This window comes from Sciurus vulgaris, assembly GCF_902686455.1.
Source record: "Sciurus vulgaris genome assembly, chromosome: 10".
Taxonomy (NCBI): domain Eukaryota; kingdom Metazoa; phylum Chordata; class Mammalia; order Rodentia; family Sciuridae; genus Sciurus; species Sciurus vulgaris.
In genome coordinates, this window is record NC_136470.1 from 92,087,101 (window position 1) to 92,108,585 (window position 21,485).

General features: G+C 35.8%; 1 protein-coding gene across 1 annotated transcript; it reads left to right on the forward strand.

Moving 5' to 3' along the window:
• Positions 1 to 6,357: 6,357 nt before the first annotated feature.
• LOC306637662 (large ribosomal subunit protein eL15-like) lies at positions 6,358 to 6,957 on the forward strand (the record flags this gene model as incomplete). The annotated part of the gene is made up of 1 exon (XM_079100437.1): positions 6,358 to 6,957. Exon 1 carries the CDS (start codon positions 6,391 to 6,393, stop codon positions 6,955 to 6,957), a length of 567 nt encoding a protein of 188 aa, XP_078956563.1. The 5' UTR covers positions 6,358 to 6,390.
• Positions 6,958 to 21,485: the final 14,528 nt, after the last annotated feature.

Here is a 21,485-nt window from a genome sequence, read left to right on the forward strand (position 1 = left end):
AATTGTGTCTGTTTGCAGAGATTTTTTTTGAGGGGAAAAACCCCAAAAGCACAGGAAACAAAAGCAAAAATAGACAAATAGGATTTCATCAAACTAAAAAGCTTCTGCACAGCAATAGTTCACTCTAGGCTCTCTATTCTGTTCCATTGGTCTATGTGTCTATTTATGCCAACTCCATGCTGTTTTGATTAGTATGGACCAGAATAGAGAGCCTAGAAGTAAATCCTTGCAACTATAACCAACTGATTTTCCACAAAGGTCCTAAAAACACACATTGGAGAAAAGACAGTCTTTTCAATAAATGTGAAAATTGAATATCCACATTCAGAATAAAGAAACTACAGCACTCTCTCTCACTACTTACAAAGATCAACTTGAATGAATTAAATACTTCCATGTAAGACCTAAAAGCTTGAAACTAATATGGAAAAACAAAAGAGGACATTGGAATTAGCAAGGATTTTGGGGGGCCAGACCCCAAAAGCAAAGCAACAAAATCAAAACTAGACAAATGGAATTACATCAAACTAAAAAGTTTCTGCACAGCAAGGAAAATAATCAAGAGTGAAAAAATAACCTGCAAAATGGGAGAAAATATTTACAAACTATACATCTGACAAAGGACTGCTATCCAGAATATATAAGGAACTCCAAAAACTGTGCAAAAATAAACAAATAATCCGATTTAAAATGGGCAATAGATTTAAAACAGACCTTTCTCAAAAGAAGACATACAAATGACCAACAGAAAAAAGAAAAAAAAAAAATGCAGGCTATTAGAAAAAAAAAAAAAAATGACCAACAGATATATGAAAAAGTGCAAATCAAAACCACAATTAGATGTAACCTCATCCAAGTAAGAATGGTTAATATCAAAAAGACTAAAAAGTGCTAGCAAAGATGTGAAGAAAGGAAATCATTATATGCTACTGGTGAGAATTTAAATCAGTACAGTCATTTGGAAAATAGTATGAGGGTTCCTTCAAAAATTAAAAAATAGAATTACTGTATGATCCAGCTATCCCATTACTGGATGTATATTCAAAGGAAATGAAATTGGGATGTCAAGAGACATCGATACTCCCATGTTCATTGCTATACTATTCACAATTGTCAAGAAGTAGAAATAACCTAAATTTCCATTAACTGAAAAATGGACAAAGAGAATGTGGTGCATACACACAATTGAATACTATTCAGTCATAAAAAGGAATGAAACATGTAACTTCTGACAACCTGGATGGAGCTGGAGGATATGTCAAGTGAACTATCAGGCACAGAATAACAATACTACATTTTCTCACTTACTTGTGGATTTTTTTAAGATCAATGAGAATATGTAATGAAGACTACTAGAGACTAAGAAGGGGGAAGGAGGAAAGGTAGATAATGGCTATCAAAACAGATAGAAGAACTACATTCTAGACTTCTTTATCACAACGGTGTGATTATAGTTCACAATAACTTATTAAAATTTTTTTTAATCTCTAGAAGAGAGGAGCTTGAAGTTTTCAAACACAAAGTAATAAGAAGTTAGAAAGGTTAATTGCCCAGATTAATCAGTACATATTGTATACATATATTGAACTATCACACTGTCCCATACAATTATTATATGCAAATCAAAAAAATTAAATGTCTATGGAGAGGAAAATGTTAGCTACCCTGATTTTATCATTACACACTGCAATATGTATCAAATTATGCCACTGCACCCCATAAATTTGTACAATTAAAAATAAATAAATTATAGAAGGAAAGTATATCTGTGTGGCTTAAGGCATCCTGTCCTGAATGGAAATGAGACAGAGAAGACAGTGTTAAAGGAGACAACTTTGTCAGCTCACAAAGTAGAAGAACTGTACCTAGAATAGAAATCAATAAGCCTTGATTCCAGAATCAGCATCTGCCCCTGTGTAAATCATAATACTAACACTGGTCTAGGTTTCTCTTGGATTCTGTAATATTATTCTTTCTGAACATCCCTTTGTTCTCTCTGTTTATCTTTGTGTGTGTATATTTTAATGGTGATTTGACCACCCAGGGACCCTCTATACTGAGTTACACGCCAGCCCTTTTATATTTTTATTTCAAGACAAGATTTTACTACATCACTATCTTCCTGCCTCAGCCTCCCAAGTCACTATAATTACAGGTGTGCATGACAGTGCCTAGTCCTTTGTCCTTTGTGGTTGTCCTTTGTTATGGCTTGGATATTAGCTGTCCCTCAAAACCTCAGGTGTAAGACAAGCAAGAAGGTTTAGAGGTGAAATGATTGGGTTTTGAGAGCCTTAACCCAATCAGTGAATTAATCTGCTGACAGGGATTAACTGAGTGGTAACTGCAGGTTGGGAGGGTGTGGCTGAAGAAGGTGGGTCATTGCAGGTGTGTCTTCAGGTAATATTTGATAAGCTGACCTTAGGATCTCTCTGCTTTCTGGTGTGATGCCTTCACGGTTTTCCTCCACCACACTTTTCCACCATGCTGTTGAGCCTCAACTGAGCCCTGGAAAATGGAACTAGCCATCAATGAACTGAAACCTCTGAAACCACGAGCCCCAAAATATACGTTTGCTCCTCTAACTTGTCAGATCTTTAGGTCACAGCAATGAAATAACTGACTATCACATTCTTTAAGGTCTTGTTCTCGGTTAGTCTTTGAAATACGGTATACACATTAACCCTGGGCCAGACTCCCATGACTTCAGGGACCATTTACATGCTGATACCTGCTCAGTCTGCATCTTCACCCCTGCCAGTTGCACTCTGATGCACAAAACTCCAGACCTAGAAGCGTGATAGACACTTTAGAACCTGTCCTCATCATCAACCCATTTCCACCAGTTTAAGATGGCACGTGTTTAACTTTTCACCCTTCTCTCCTAGAATATTTACCTCTAAGAGAGTTGAGAGGGAAGATGTTAGAGGCTCAGTGGAGGAAAGCTGCACTCCGATCCTTGCTGTGGCGGGGACCAAAGCAGCAAGCGTGCAGCTCCTCTGTGAGTTGGCTGAAAGAGGGATTTCACTAAAATTCAATATTAAACATTCAAAGTGGTTTAGGGACTCCGAAATTGGGGTACAATAAACAAAGAAGGAATACACTGCAGCCAAACTGGCTGCAGCTCGGGCGCCTCTGGCAGGGATTCACCACAGAAGGAGGGAGAGAGAACACAGATTTGGTGTGGAAAAGCCTGAGATAAAGAATGAGGCTAATCTTGGCTGATCCAGAGACTGCACTGTGCTGGTGTTTGAAGAGTGAGCTCTGTATCTCAAATGGCAGGGCAGAGCTGGGGCAGGAGCTGCCCTGGAGTAATCGCACCAGAGTGTTGGCTGTGGGACCCAGGAGATCAGAAAAAGAAAAGGAAAAAAAAAAAAAAATACACAGCTACAATGTCCTAGCAGTTGTCTCTCTTGAAGGCTGGGCCTGGTGGAACATGAGTGAAACAGGCGTGGAATAAACTGTACCAGGGGGATTCAAGTCAAAAGGGTGAAATGGAACCGAATAGCTTCTCCTTTGTGTCTGGTGGCTCAAGTGACCAGTTGAAGCAGACAGGAAAACTGAGTGGGTGGGGGTTAATACATTCAGGGACTAGGCCCAGGAAGGCTGTGCCTGTGGGCAGCAGTGAGTGAAGGGTCAACCCCTCTATCGTACCACTAAAATTCTCTGGAGGCTCCTGAGAACCTGGTCGGCACCAGACACTGGCTACTGTCTAATCTCTGGGGCAGGTGAATCTAAGCACTCCAAGGCAGGCCCCACCCAACAAAGCCCTGAGGCTTGATTAGGCCTCAGCCCCACCTGCTGCACTCCCCTTACAGAACCCACAGAAGCTGGATCCTGGGAGTTCATCAAACTGGTCTGAAAGGACAAACTCCAACTGACTGTACTTCCTCAACCATCCCACCTCATACTGATGAGAAGGAAGGGTGATTCTTAACATCAAACAGCTTCAATCTAAGGCCACTGCAACTGGCAGCTCAGAGAGCAACTCAAAAACAGAAAGGGGTTAAAAACCCCCACCCGGGGCTGGGGAGATAGCTCAGTTGGTAGAATGCTTGCCTTTGTGGGCATAAGGCCCTGGGTTCAATCCCCAGCACTGCAAAAAAAAAAAAAAAAAAAAAACACCCGTTTCTTTCTGTATCAGTACGTAATTCAGGAAGAATTGAAAAGAAAGACTGTTGGACACAGACAATGACCACCTAACCTGGTCAACTATTTTGACCACCTCAAGAAAGAGGGATCCTTCATGGTTCATTAAGATTATTTTTAAATTTTTATCTATTGTTTTATTATTTGTGTTTGTGTGTGTGTGTGTGTGTAATCTTGCTGTACTGATTGGTTCAGGGATATATATATATATATATGTGTGTGTGTGTGTGTGTGTGTGTGTGTGTGTGTGTGTAACACACACACATTTGTTTCCTTTTTATCATTTTTTGGCATTTTGTGTGATTATTTTTTCTTAGTCTTATCTTTTGAGGGTTCAGGGTTTATTTTAATTATCTTTTTATTTTTACAGACTGCATTTTGATTTGTTGCACAAATGGGGTACATCTTTTCATTTCTATGGTTGTGCACAATGTAGATTCACACCATTCATGTAATCATATATGTATATAGGGTAATGATCATTTTGGTTGGTTTTGTATTAATTTTATTTATTTATTTCCCTTGTTTCTCTTTCTTTCTTCTCTTGGTGACAGCCAAATTCTGTTGTTTTCTCTCCCTATCTCTAAATATCTTTTTCTTCTGTTTTTCCCCTCCTTACATATGTTACCTGCTACATCTCTTCTGCATTCTTTCTGTTCACTGTTTGAAATTTGAAAACACTTCTCTAACTTCCTAGCACATTTTATTTTCCCCTAATTAACTGTATTTTTACCATCTTTCAGAACTAATTGGCTTGTATAACTCCTGCCCCCATCATTAATGCTAATACAATCATCACTCTGTGGATGAAATAGTTGGCAACTGCTGTTTGCTTTAAAGCCAGATCTAGTTTATATTTATTGTTTTTACAATTGACAATTGCTGAACCCACCATTCCTGTTTATTTTGTGATAATTAATATTGACGGTGTCATTGTAGGAACTGGGTATTTACTTTAATGCTGCATAGTATTTGCAACAATTGTTGCTAGTGTTTATTTCACCCCATTCTGTAAGGTGCTGGGAACCTACAGGGACACTGAAAGTTCACAGGATGGAGACTCTGCTGCTGAATTAAATCTAACCATGCCCTGAAAGTAAACAACTGCCAGCCAAGATTACTATACCTAGCAAAGCTCATTTTCAAATTTGAGGGGGAAATAAAAACTTTCCACAGCAAGAATAAACTGAAAGAACTCATGAGCACCAAGCCAGCTCTACAAAGAATACACAAAAATAAACTACAGAGAAAAACTAAAAAAACAACTCCTAAAGCACCCAAACAGAGGCAGTTCAGGAGAAGAATAATACAGTAAATGAGAATCAAGACAGGATAAAATATAGCAAAAAAAAAAAAAGGGCAGGAAACCACAAAAACATCCAACATACCCATACTAATGCTAAGTATTAATAGTCACAACTCCCTGATTAAAAGATAACCAGAATGTATTAAAAAAACAACATCCATCTATATGCTATTTACAAGATACTCAAAAGCATCCACAGGGTGAGGTAAAAAGATGGAAAAAATATATATATTCCATGCATACAGACCATGAAAACAAGAAGGATTCGCTATTTTCACAACTGACAAAGTAGATTTCAAGCAAAAATTAATAAAAAAAAAAAGAAGTCCACTATATCCGAGTAAAGAAAACAATTCAACAAGAATATATAATGATAATAAACATGTATGCCCGGAATATCAATGTACCCAATTACAATGGGAAAAAATACACCACTTAGACTCCAACACAATAATACTAGGTGATTTCAATATACCCTTATCACCAATAAACAGGTCATCAAAACATAAAATTAATAAAGATATCTTCAACTTAAATAACACTATAAATCAAATGGACCTAACAGACATCTACAGAATATTCCACCCCCAAACAGCTGAATTTGCCTTCTTCTCAGCTGCAACATGGCACTTTTTCCAAAATAGATAATACTCTAGGCTACAAAGCAAATCTTAGCAAATACAAAAAATAATCAATATAATCCCATGTATCCTATCAGATCATAAGGAAATGAAAGTAGAAATTAATAGCAAGAAAAAGAATAGAACCCACATAAACACACAGAGATTAAAAAATACTTAAATGAAGAATGGATCAAAGAAGATATGAGAACTGAAATCGAGAAATTATTAGAAATGAAAAAGAATAAAGGTACAACATATCAATTCTCTGGGACAGCTTTTCCTTTCCGTCTGGCGGCAGCCATTAGGTGAGCCAAGATGGGTGCATACAAGTACATCCAGGAGCTATGGAGGAAGAAGCAGTCGGATGTGATGCGCTTTCTTCTGAGAGTCCGCTGCTGGCAGTACCGCCAGCTCTCGGCGCTCCACAAGGCTCCCCGCCCCACCCGGCCGGACAAAGCGCGCAGACTGGGGTACAAGGCCAAGCAAGGTTATGTCATATACAGGATTCGTGTACGTCGCGGTGGCCGCAAAAGCCCAGTGCCTAAGGGTGCGACGTATGGCAAGCCTGTCCATCATGGTGTTAACCAGCTAAAGTTTGCTCGAAGCCTTCAGTCCGTTGCTGAGGAGCGAGCTGGACGCCACTGTGGGGCTCTGAGAGTCCTGAATTCTTACTGGGTTGGTGAAGATTCCACATACAAATTTTTTGAGGTTATCCTCATTGATCCATTCCATAAAGCTATCAGAAGAAATCCTGACACCCAATGGTGTCCTAAATTGTTTATTAGGTATGAATTTTACAAACATCATACTTATATCAGCGGTAACGGTGGAGCTGGGGAGTATTGCGCCTTCTCCAAGCTGCACGGCGAGAACCACCAATAGTGTGGTGGAACTTGTGGCCCTTTCCAAGGCCACGACTCTTGCGGCCTGCAGATGTTAGGCGGCGCATCTAGACACACATGACCAATCCAAATTAAATTGGGAATATATAGAAAATCTAAAAAGACCAGTATCAAGTAATGAAATTGAAACAGCGATTAAAAGCCTTCCAAAAATGAAAGCCCAGAACCTGATGGATTCCAGAGTTCTACCAGATCTTTACAGAACTAACACCAGTCTTTCTCAAATTATTCCATAAAATTAAAAAGGAAGGAACACTCCCAAGTATGTTGTATGAAGCCGGTATAACTCCAAAGCAAAATCAAACAAAGATGCATCAAGGAAATAAAACTATAGACCAATATCCTTGATGAATGTAGATGCAAAAATTCTTAATAAAATATTAGAAAACTGCATTCAAAAACATATCGAAAAGATAAAACAGTATGATCAAGTGGGTTTCATTCCAGGAAGACAAGGTTGGTTCAACATATGCAAATCAATAAATGTTATTCACAGCTTAAACAGAATTAAGGACTAGAATCACACAATCATCTCAAGAGATGCAGAAAAAGCCTTTGATAAAATCCAGCATCCATTCATGTTTAAAAAGCTAGAGAAGCTAGGGATTGAACTTACCTCAACATCATAAAGGTCATTTATGACAAACCCAAAACCAACATTATACTAAATAGAGAAAACAAAAAGCATTTCCTCTAAAACCAGGAACAAAGCTGTTCACTCTCACCACTTCTATTCAATATAGTCTCAAAACATTAGCCAGTGTGGTCAGGAAGGAAAAGGAATTCAAAAGGATACTAATAGGAAAAGAAGAAGTTAAACTATCTCTGTTTGCCAATGATTTGATCCTATGTCTAGAAAAACCAAAAATCTCCATGAGAAGACTTCTAGAGCCTATAAATGAGTTTAGCAAATTAGCAAGATACAAGATCAACACTCATGAATCAATATGTTTCCTATATTCCAACAGAGATTCAGCTAAGGAAGAAATTGAGAAAACCATTCCATTCACAATAACCTCAAAAAAATTAAATACTTAGTAATTAATCTAAGGATACAAAAGAGCTCCACAATGAAAATTATAGAAAATTGAAGAAAGAAATTGAAGACAACATTAAAAGATGGAAAGACATCCAATGTTCTTATATAGGCAGAATCAATTTTGTCAAAATGACCATACTACCAAAAGCAATGATACAGATTCATTGCAATCCTTATCAAAATACCAATGAAATTTTTCACAGAATTGGAGAAAAATTTCTTAAATACATTTGGAAGAATAAGAAACCCAGAATAGCCAAAGCAAGAAAACTGAAGCAGGAGGCATCACAATGCCTGATCTGAAATTATACTACAAAGCTGTAGTAACATATTGGCATAAAAATAGACATGAAGACCAATGAAACAAAATAAAACACACAAACAAATCCACATACCTACAGCCATCTGCTATTTGACAAATATTTTGGATAAAAGACAGTCTTTTTAACAAATGTGCCAGGAAAACTGGTACATATAGAAAATGCAATTAGATCCCTCCCTCTCACCCTACACAAAACTCAAATCAAAATGAATCAAAGATAGGAATTAGACCAGAAACTTCACACTGCTAGAGGAAAATATAGGGTCAACATTCCACCATACAGGTACTGGCTCTGACTTCCTTAAGAAGATCCCCAAAGTACAAGAAATAAAACCAAGAATCAATAAGTAGAATGTCATCAAACTAAAAGGTTTCTGCACAGCAAAGGAAATAATAAAAGTGTAAAGAGAGAATGTGAAGAGAGAGCCAGGTGCTACTCCAACAAGGGATTACTACCCAGAATGTAAAAAAACTGAAAAAACTACAAAAAAAAAAAAAAAAAAAAAAAAAAACCTCAATCACTAAATGGGCAAAAGAACTGAACACAAACAGAAGAAACACAAAAGGCCAAATAAATACATGAAAAAATGTTCAACATCTCTAGCAATCAGGGAAATGCAAATCAAAGCTACACTGAGTTTCATGTCCCTCCAATCAGAATGGCACTGATCAAGAATATAAACAATAATAAATGCTGGCAAGATTATGAAGAGAAGGGAACATTTCTACATTGTTGCTGGGACTGCAAGCAGTTTGGAATTCCTCAAAAAATTAGGGATGGAAACACCATATGACCCAGGTATCCCCGGGTATTTTCCCAAAAGATCTAAAATAATCATGCTACAGCGACACAGCCACATCAATATTTATAGCAGCACAGTTCACAACAGGTAAATTATGGAAGCAACCCAGATGCCCATCAATAGATAAATGAATTAAGAAATTATGGCATATATATATACAATGGAGTTCTGCTCAGTCATAAAAAAGAATGAAATTATGGCATTTGCCAGTAAGCAGATGGAAATGGAGAATATCATACTAAGTGAGATAAGCCAAACTCAAAACTGAAAATTCAAATGTTTTCTCTCATGTGTAGAAGCTAGAGTAAAATCAAGGAAAAGCAGGGGGAAGTATAGGATAACATGAAAACCAATCAAATACAGATTAATAGATGAGCAAAAGGAAGGAGAATGGGAGAGGGGAGGGAAGACCTGAGGGAAAAGTGGGGAGTCATGACCTGAAATTGACCTCCATGCTTGTATGAATTTGTTTGGAAGAACTATAAAGTTCTAATTTTAAAAAATGATAGAGGGGGAAATAAATAAATTCTTAATTAGCAAAAAAAAAGTTGATAAAACCAGGTAACCAGCAATAGAAAACTGGTTAAGAAGAGTGTGATACCTTTATTTAATGAAACATTACATAGCCCTATAAAATGGCACTTTTGAAAAACATGTAGAATATTGGAAAATAGCGTATGCTATCACAAAAAAAGACTACTAAATTTTATCCCTATTAATTATAATAATCCAGGAGACCAGAATATGCCTTCCCAAAATATGCTTTCTTTAACCTAAGGATTGCTTTATAATTGAAGGCAACGGAGATGCAGTAAAGCTCTCTGCCCTTCCTCTAATTGCCTAAAACTAGGACATAAAGTTACCAAGACAAAAGGCATCCTTCCTCCCCTCCCTCTCTTCCAGGGAGAGCAAAGATTAACCACTAAAGATAACCTTAGGCCCTTTTCAATCTAAAGATGGCACCAAAGGAATCTACATTAATAAACTCTACAAACTTTTATCTGCCATGTTGTGCTTGCTCACAATTTGCTGCCTCTAGAGGCATAAAACCCTTTTCTTTTGTCTTGTTCTTTCTCTGAGAATTTACTATTCTTGTTGAAGATGTCATACCAGGTGGAATTCAAGACCACTTCTTTGAGAATTGTTTACTCCCTGGACATTTTCCATGCATATAATAAATAGAAGGTGCTCCTCTGTTTACAATGGGGTTATGTCTCAATAAACCCATTGTAACTTGAAATATTTTAAGTGAAAAAATGCACATAATATACCAAACCCAGCAATATCATAGCTTAGCAACAGGGTACACTATAGGGTGTCTGTTATTTATCCTTAACATCATCTGGTTTACTGGAAACTGTGGCTCTCTATGACTGCCCAGTATCACAAAATATTATCATACCTCACATATCACTAACCTGTGAAAAGATCAAAATTCAAATTTTGAAGTATAATTTCTACTGTATCACTTCCACATCATCACAAATTTGAAAAGTTCTAAGTTGAGCTATCCAAGTCAGGGATCATCTATACACATTAATAAATTTGGGTTTTTTCCTGTCAATTGGTCTTTTATTACAGAGGTCCATGCCAACTAAGAACTCATGAGAAATGAGGAAAAACTTATTTCTTCTCCCCTAACATTCCAACTATATTAAAACTCTAAATGCATTTGGACTAGGACTAGAAGGGAATATGGAAAATGACAGGATTTTTTTGTTATTTATAATTTTAAGTATTTTTCTCCATTAAGAGATTTCCATTATTGTCATTATTTTATCATTTATGCAAATATATAGTTGATATATATTCATCTTAATTTACATCATTTTGCTAATCTTAATAACAAGTTTGTGGAGCTAAATAATAATATAACAGCTGTTCTTGGCTTTATAAAGAATAAGACATGCAACCAGGCTGCTCTCATAAAATATGTTTGCTATATTAACATGCCATGGAAATAGCAACCATGTCATTCTGCCATATCTAAGAACACTTTGCCAGAAGTGTTACCATCTTCTATATCAGTATATAATTATAATAAGAGATAGACTTGATTATTAACAACTACTTTGAAAATGAGAAAACTGAGGAACAGAAACATTTTGGGGACTTACTTCAAGACTAACCATAAATCAGAACAAATTTTCAATGCTTTGGTAATTATTCCACTAACATTCTGAATAGATTTCAGGTTTCTATCCCAACTGTTCTTAGCTGTTAATACACAGTGTCATTTTCTTGAGAAAAGAGAACGCTACATTATTTTCGATTCATCTTATGACATGTTCCTTCTTCCTATTTGCTTAGGAGATTTTAAAAATGCTCTTACACTCATTTATACATGATGGATGACTTTCAAAGACAATGTTGCAAATAGAATCTTTTATTTCAGGTGCCCAATTCACATGCAAAATAACAAAATTGAAATTGAAACACAGTTTTACATAACTTCATGTATTTTCTCACTGAATAGAATAATGATCCCTTTCACAGGCTATTTTGGATATTGTTATGACTACTGGGTATTATTAGGCTTTCTGAAATGACAAAAAATAAATTAATTACTAATAAAAATCTGTTCAACATATAATACAATCCTGATCCAGAATTCTGTAGCATCACTTGTTCTATTGATTTTGGATTTCAAAGAAATGAAAATCAAAGCAGGGATTCTGCTAATCTACCTTAGAAGCAGTGCACTATCATTTTAAAACAATATTCTAACCCACAGTCAGCCCATTCTGACCTTATCACTTCATCTATGCTAAAGTAGTCAACCACAAGACTTACCCTGTGAACACACAGGGTACATGAGCCCTAAAATTTCAGATATTAATAGTTTCCTTGGCCATTTTCTGAATTCTAAGAAGTTTTAGACTTGAGTATGAGAAATGTTTTATTCTCCTTTTCATTAAGTTAAACATTTCACACACTCCTGTCAATAAACTTATTTTGTACACCCAACATCGCCCATTTCTTTCCTTAAGAGCCTAAGTCTTCAGAAATTCAGCAGAAGGGAATTTCTTTTTTTTAACTTAAGAGTGTCCGGGATTGTTTTTGGAAATACCATCTACCAACAGTTTACTGAATATTCTTCAAATTCAAGCCCCTAGATTCCACCCTCCTCTTGATCAAAGCAGCAATAATAAATCTTATTATTTCACTTCTCTGACGTGGTATTTCAGGTAAATTTCCCTCTACCCTCTAGGTAAGAAGCGTAACTAGAATTTTGAGGCTTTTTTGGTTGACCAAAAGTTTTAAGGATCAAGACAGTTAAATTCATATAAAAGTCCAGATATCCAGTTTCTCTAGAAAAAATTGGAAAATTTTGCAATGCTGGACCTGAATTTATATGTGGGAATAATTACTTGATGTGGAGGAGTGCCTGCCCCCTTTACACAGTTGTAGGAATACAGCTTCACCCCATTACAGCCATCTGGGTGTTTAACTGCCATTTTACCCATCAGGTGATCCTGACATGGATTACAAACCTTACAGGATAAATGAAGTCATTAAGATAATCAGCCAAGTGTTTTGTGCTATGCCCAAACTATTTCTTTCTGATCCTTGACACTAATAGATTCTGAGAAAGAAAAAATCTATTTGCAACCCTTATTTGCCTGGCCTAGCATAGCTAAGTCCTTCCCCCTGCCTTGGGGTGTAAGCATCCTCTTGTCTTGCTGCTGCCCAAGATGCAGTCTGTGCATTCTAGATCTGTCCACCTCTTTCTTTGATCTCTCAGTGCCTTCCACCATTGGTGGATGATTCATTACACTAAATTTTTCCAAAACAACAGTGGCAAATTTTCAGTTGACTATAGTCCTTGCTGACCTACTCCCACTCATGTCTTTGACACTTAAGATTTCTACTAAACCAAGCTCTCTCCATATTATTATGCTACCTGTCTAGTTTCTGAAGGCATTTGAATTCCTGACATATTCTTATTAAACACTTTCCATTTTAATTCATTAGTGTATACTGCACATCCACTGAAGTTTGGAGGAGGAGTAAGAAATAGCAGGTTACAAGTCCCTGACCATAGGGAACTTAAGCTCCAGCAGCGGGAACTGAAATATACATGAATACTGATAATGCAAGGTGCTTAGGACTGAATCCCATACAATGTTTTAAAAAAAAAAATTGTCCAATAGAATATAATGCAAGCCAAAAATGTTAGTCACTTATGTAATTTTAAACTAAGTAGCCATTCTAAAAAGGTTTTTAAAATGTGATATTAATGTGTATTATATAAGCCAATATAAGCAACATATCATCATTTCATCATATAATCAATCTTAAAAACTACTAATGAGGGCTGGGGAGATAGCTCAGCTGGTAGCATGCTTGCCTCGTAAACACAAGACCCTGAGTTTGATCCCTAGTACTGCAAAAAAAAAAAAAAAACAAAACTACTAATGAGATATTTATATCATTGGGGGGGTAGTAGTTTTGTTTTGTTTTGTTTTGGCATTAAGTCTTTGAAATCCAATATGTAATTTACACTTACAGAACATCTCATTTGGACCAGCCACATTTCAAGTGTTCAAGAGTTACAAAGGTAGCTACTGTATTGGACAACATAGCTCTAAAATGAAAATAAGAACACCAGAGATGGCAGCAAATCATTTGACTAGAGAAATCAAGGAAGCATCCATGGTAAAAGTACCACTGGAAAATAAATAAAATGTTGATCAGTGGAAATGGGCAGGTTGGAAAGCTATTGACAATGTCAAGAAAGCAAAATAGAAACAAGTGAAGTAACATACACGTTTATGGAATGGAGAATTCAGAGAGCAGGAGGCATAGATGAGGGGAAAGTAGGAGGTTAAGAAGGGAAGGAATTTTTGAATAAACTTATCAGGGACAATGTTCTGTTAAGGATATAGGATTTTATTCTCTGGGTATGGGAGCCACCAAGACATTCTAAGCAAGAATGTGTTTTATCAGATGCATGCTGGAGGATGGATAGTGTACAATGCTGGACTAAAGTAACTCAAATAAAATTAGTCAGGTCTGAATTCATGCAAATAGAGTTAGAATACCAAGATGTAAGCTCCAGAAGGCTGATAGCAGCTCAATACAAAGAATACTTTTCTAAATTGTCAGTATTGCCCAAAGCACCATGTGCTGGTAAATTTGACTTTGAGGATGAAGAAGCAGATGCTAGATAACTACTTGTCAGGAATCAGGCAAAAGAGAGGAAAACTCTTTTGTCCCCTGCAACACACAGATAGCACCCCTATGCTCAATTCCCTTTGAGCAGGCTGTAACTTCATGCCTTTCACTCCCATTCAAGGCAGCATATTGGAATGCAAGGGAGAGAGACAGTGCTATTATTACCAAGATAACCTTGAGTCTGTTCTAATTTATTTTTTAAAAGAAAATAAATCACTCTCAACCTTTGTTGCTTTATTATTGGGGGGGGGGGGGTGGGAGGATGAAGACCATTTTATTCTCCTAGCTGCTGGTATGAGAATTCTCAGTAAGAGAATTGCCTTTGTTGAGAAAATGCTTTAGTAGGCTCACTTGGGGTGGGTGAATGCTGCAGGGCAAGAATGTCACTTGAGGCCAATGATTCAGGAGAGAAGACGAAACTACAAGGCAGGACACAAGGAGAGGAATTTGTTTTTTTCTTAAGAAGGAAGGAGTAGAAAAGAAGGTGAGGATAGGAAGAGAAGAAGGAACAGCTAGTGGAATCTTTTAGAGACGGAAGTCCTCAGACATTCAAGTAACAAACTCAGGAAATGCATGGTGTGAGTGTATCTGGAATGTTAAACTTAGCAGATACCCTGAATTTTGCATCCAAGTTGAAGAAGAACAAAACAAAACACTTGCAGATGCAAAACCGTACAATAGAGGAAGTCACAAGAAAACTAGCCTTTAACAATGTAGAGAAGTTACAGGGAACACTGCAGACTGGGCTTCAAGTTACATTAGATTAGAATTCTAAGGGCACAGAATCAGTTGATTGCCTTAGTAACAACCCATTGGTCCCACATTGCTTGTAGTAGAAATCATATCTGTCTGGACACACAGGACCATGATGGAAAGTAGTCATTGTAAAGGACAGTCATCACTGGACTTTGATTTGGCAGAGACCACTCTCTGAACCCTCTCATTCCTGACTTGGTGTGAAAATAACTTGTTTTGAATAACCACACCTCAAATATTCTACACCACATCAGTTATATTTAACCAGCACTCCTTAAAGTGAAATATGATGAGGTTAGTGAAATATGATGAGGTAGTGTACCAGCCAGTCCTCAGGGGTGCAAAATTAATATCACACTTCCTGCAGGGCCCATTTTATTTGACAGTAAATGTTGATTAAATAAGCACAAATAGATTAGTGGATTGTTGTTCAATTATTATTGCTCAAAATTGTTAGATAATTAAAATAAGTATTTAATTTTGAGATAAAACCTGGAGACTTTAAAGGAATGGCATACATTGATCATACCATGCTACATTGCCAGATCGCAGGCATATGTACCTCCCTGTCCACTGTTACAGGGGTGTTTCAGTGGATAGGTTTAAGTAGCACCAGTCTGAAGCACATCAAGGACTTGCTAAAGCCCAGCCCTAAAGATCAATGGTCACACTGAAGCTGTCTGCAAGTTGCCTTTGATTTTATACCACAGTTTCCAAGCAACCTTGGCAATTCCTCTGGTAAACAACATAAAAAAGCTTCATTATCATCATCACATGGCATTTAAAGGCTCACACAAATAAAGACATCCATCTACAGCTTCATATTAAGCTGGATATTTATAGATGTTACCTGTTGTCTACAGTTCTCAGGTTGGGTGCAAGAACTCTGGGCTGAGCAGAGGCAATAGAAAATGTGTTCATCAAGGAACCCTCACATTCTTCGCTTCAACCCACTTGAACTCCCCGGATGCTCTTAAATTTCCATACTTCCTCTTGCCTCAGCACCTTACAGTGACTCTATCTGTCCCTTCTCCAGTTTCCTCCAATAGCTGTCCCTCCCTTCCCTCCCCCACTCCACATGCCTAACTCCTATTTGCTGTGAAGGACTCAGTTCAGAGACCACCCTCTCTGGAAGGCCTTCCTTACCCCTTCCCACCCAGGATGCACCTGTTCTGTATTTCTATAGCAACTCAGACCTACACCCCTATTGTCCTATACAGCCATTGCCTGCTGACTAGAGTAACTTCCTCCATCACACTGCAAGATCCTCGAAGGCAGGCACTATGTCTTATTCCATGCTAAATTTTTGATCAAATAATAATCAATAAGTAAGTTCAAATTCCTCCAAATTGCAAAGTGTACAGATTGAAATAATATCATATATACTATGTAAGTAAACTTTTTAACCAATCTCTAGCTGAGGCTCTTTGAAAATTAATGAGTAACGTGTCCATCAATTATGCACATTATCAGTACAAATACATCTTCCATCAATGTATGGGCTAAAAGCTTTCATGTGCCTCATCTTCCTCATTCATACACACAAGACTAGTGGATCCCAATTCCAGTCCCTTAAGGAAAGTTTCTATAGGCATTATGTTACAAGTGGTTTCCTTTTATTATTAAAAAGGGCAACTGATTTTTCACTGATCAGACTGCCAGAAAAGTTTAATTTAACACATTTCATTAGCTTATGAGGAAATAGGAAACTTCATACACAATTGATGGAAAAGTAAATAACCACCCAAATATTATATACCCATAGGTTTACACATCCTAACTCAAAAGGATGAAGTCTTGGCATGCAAAATTATGTCTTACATGCTACTCACTGCTGCATTTTGGGGTAGATTTGCTAAACTGCAGTAAAACATATATATGACATAAAATTTACCATTTTAACCATTTTTAAACATTTACCATTTTATCTATGTTCAGTAGCATTAAGTACAATCATATTGTTGTATAGCCATCACCATTATTCATTTCCTGAACTTTTTCATTAAACAATAATTTTTAAATCTTATATTAGAGCATTATAGTTACACATAGTAGTTGGTTTCTTCTCAACAAATTTGTACATTCATGGAATTCAATTCCAATTCATGTCCCCCCGTACTTTCCCTCCCCTCCTCCCCCTTCCCCATTCTCCTTTCTCTACTGATCTTCCTTTCACTCATCAATTTGTTCTTCATTTGTTCTCCTTACACATAAAAATTAAATTCCCTGTGATATATTTACATATGTGCATAGCATGATTGATTTCTTTAAAAAATTCATTCCACATTTCCTCCCCTTTTTCATCTCTCCTCTCTCCCTTGTCTCCTTCAACTACTCTACTGATCATCCCAATATTTTTATGATATCTGATTCTCCCTTTCTTTCCTTTACTTTAAACAATAACTTCATGCTGCCACCTCCCAATCTCTAGTAACCTCTATTCTACTTTACTTTCCATCTCTATAAATTAGGTTTTCCTAGATTCACATATTATTTGCCTTTTTATATCTATTTCACTAAGTATAATTTCAAGGCTCATTCATATTGTGACATGTCAGAACTTACTTCTTTTTTAAGGCTGAGTAATGTTCCATTATACATATATGGCACTTTTTTAATCCATTCATTGATTGATGGAGATTTTGGCCGTTTCTACATTTTGGCTTAATAAATAATGCTACCGTGAATATTTGTATAAAAGTATCTGTTTGAATTCCTGCTTTCAATTATTTCAGTCATGCACTAGAAGTAGAATTGCTAGGTCATATAGTAATTCTACATTTAATTTTTTGAGAAATTACCAAACTGTTTTTCACAGAGACTACACCATTGTACATTCCAACCAGTCCTCCTTACATTTTTATAAAGACAAAAGATTGGAATCAACCTAAAATCTATTAATACACAACCAATTAAATGAGTTATGGTACATCCTTAAATAGAATACTGTGTAACTACAAAAACTGAACAGAAATTCCTTTTTTTGTCTGAATAAGGAAAGAAGAGCTCCATATATTGAGTGAAAAAGATGCAGAACAGTAGATATGTTAGGTTATACTTTTTGAATTTGAAGCATATGACCTACTTGTCTATTAAATTTAAAAACTAAACAAAATGCATTGACTTTTCTGAGCAAAACACATGTGGTCCTTCTTCAGATGGAAGGTTCATATCCTACCCTTAGAAGGGTAGACAGTGTCTCTCACTTGCAGAATCATGGACATCTCTCCGAAAAGCTCTTTCTCTTTTTCTCTGCATCTTTTGTTCATATCTATTCCCCTATTCTTCCTGTTTTCTGAAACAATTATTGGAGCCCCACACATAACCTGTTCCCTCATGGGTCCTCCTTTTTACCTCCTTACAGAGGAGGGATGACCTCACGATGGTTTTGTGAAAGCTGGAAACCTCCAATTCTTTGGCAATAACTTGCCCCCAAAAAGTGAAGATGCATCATTAAAATGTCAATCAAACACATTGAAAAAAAAAAAAAAGATCTCTCCTAATATGGCAAAATCACTGCAATAATGTAGAAGAATGGGAAATAAAAACTGAATCCACTGAATCCATCATTGCATCTTTGAAATGTCTTCCTAGCAATATATGTATGTAGCTCTATCTCTTTAGCACTCTAGATTGAGAAATGAGAATAATGTCTTTTTCATTATCTTTGAACAAACACAATAAAGCATAGTGGCTCATCATTATAGGAAAAACCATAATAATGGCAGAAGAAACCAAAAATTCAAATGTTTGTCTTTCCATTATCTAACTAAACCAACTTGTTCAACAAATACATATTTTTAAATGATTATTTTCCAGGGTTCTATTTAGGTTAATGAAGCAGTATTCCCAAATTGTGTTGTTGACTACAGGTCCTGAAATAGTTACATATGTTTTGAGTTGTTTGCCTTTTTGCATCCTTCTTGAAAATCCACAGTTGATAATCACAGATTCAAGCTGAGGTAAAATATTGTCGGTATTTTTAAGCACCATTTGGCCGAAAACATTGCTTAGAGATGTGCATGCACGCGCGCGCACACACACACACACACACACACACACACACACACACACACACACCCAGAGTCTGGTGAGTCACAGACAGATAGTAGTTTGTTATTTTGAGACTTCCCTGCCCACTATCATACTGCCACACATCTGGCCCATCTTCAAAATGGTGACTAGTTGGAGCAGCATTCATGCTGGTCTCCAAAGCTGGGTGGCAGTAACACAAAAGTGGTACAACCCTTCCATTCCCTAGTTTCTTGTTTATTTGGGAAATAAGAAAGAAAATGCTGAAATAAAAGCCAATGTGGAAAGCACATGCTTTCATAATCCTAAGCAAGGCTTAAAGTTATTTATTTGTTCAATGAATGTAATCAATGTGGAAATATTATTGTAATTATTTGAACTACAATAGGTTTTAAATTTTCAGTGTGATAACTTGAAGTTTTCATTTAAAGGGCAGGTGCTGATGATCAGGGGGAAAGTGCAGTGGAACATTTTTTGGAGCAAAAAAAAAAAAAAAAAAGGTGCAATAAGGATTTTAAATGGTGCCCAGTAGTAAGAAGTTCACTGCTACTGTGTCACTGGTGTTAGCCTTACATATTTCCATAGCAATGGTGTTATTTGAATCAACAGAAAGTGATACATTTAATGCCCTTCGAATTACCCCTATACTATTCACCTAGAAAATTTGCCTTTGAGGGCTTTTATTTACTTCCAATTTTTGTCACAGACTATCACTAAGCAAATGACAAAATGTGCTCTGTATTATGATTCAACCTAATTTTCCTATTCTGTATAACATAATTTTAATTCTGAATTGTTCTTTATGTAATAAAATCTAACTTTTAAATGTATATATAATTTAAATAATAATTTTAAAATTGATCATAAGACTAAATATAAATGAATGCAGAATGAACTATGATTTATAATTAATTTGACTTCCCTACAGACATCCAATTAAATACTTTATTTGTAATACATATATTTAAAATTAAATCTCATAAAATAAAATATTCCTTTTATAAGGAACCAAGTGGTATTATGATAAGAGTGTTTTTAGAATAATGGTAGAATCAAGAGCATTGGATAACACCAAACATTGACAATAAAATGAGAAAAACGTGTTTGTTTCTATGATGATGTGACTGTATTTTCCTCTATTTTTAGAAAACAGTATCAAAACATTACCCAGAATTAGAACTCACTATTCTAATCCGAGCTGGTAAGCAAAAGTTTCTGGGCATTTTGAAATAATAACAAATATATAAAATCATTTTCAAACACAGATTCTGCAGATCAGTGGTTTGCCTTAAAGAGGGGGAAAAAATCCCAAGCCTATTATTGAATTATAATTTAAACAAATATGTAATATCAGATTTACTAAACATATTGTGGTCACCTTTTATTTTGATGTAGCTAAATATGAAATTGAAAGAGTAACATGAAAAAAAATGTAACAAGTACAGAACAGTTTTAAATATGCATAACTAAATCATGTTTCTTATTTTTGATTGGATGCAAACAACTTCAGAAATAATTCAAGAGTTAATTTACCCCATAGTTATAGCATAAATACATGCTCCCTCAAATGAACAAAGACTTGGCCAACTGTATGCTAAATTATTTAAAATATAATTTTAAATATAGATACATATTCAAGACAACTAAATATTTGACATTGCACACAAAAATAAATTTGAGTATGGAAAATTCCAGTAATAAGCAGTGGAATTTGAAAATCATTGTTAAGATTATTGTCATAATAATCGTGGGAGGTTATTTTGGTTTTTTCTTATCTGTTTCTCTTTGGTTTATTTGTTGTTATTGTTATTTTTTTCTCGCAAGAGCAATAATATTTGAACACTACGGTGTCCCCCTCACAGGAAAAATACCTGATCAGTAAAACAACCTGCTCTTTAGAAAAGTATCAGCACATTTTTATTTCCATTAACTATATAATTAATAAATATAAATTTATGGAGTATTAGCGATTAGAAGACATAAATCATATTTCACACAGGTATATAAAACATACATATTCTACATTTGTATCTATTATATACACTTGATCCCAGATGTAAAAATCCAATTTAAACATTTAAAAACTCAATGACAAATTTAGAACTGTTGGAATAGGCAAATTGGGATGAAAATTGATACCCTCAATAGAATAGTTCTTTAGAAATAAGCCTGTAACGTTTTTATTTTTAATCATCAAAACATTTTTCTTTCATTACAAAATTCATTTCTGATGTGCTTTAGTAATTTTGTTCAGGGTTTAATAGATTTAATTTTAACAACCAAAAAATTTCCCTACTTCCTATAAGGAGGCTAAGACCAAACACTTGTTTAAGCACATTTCTTGTTAAACACTATATTGAACATAAACATTATATTAT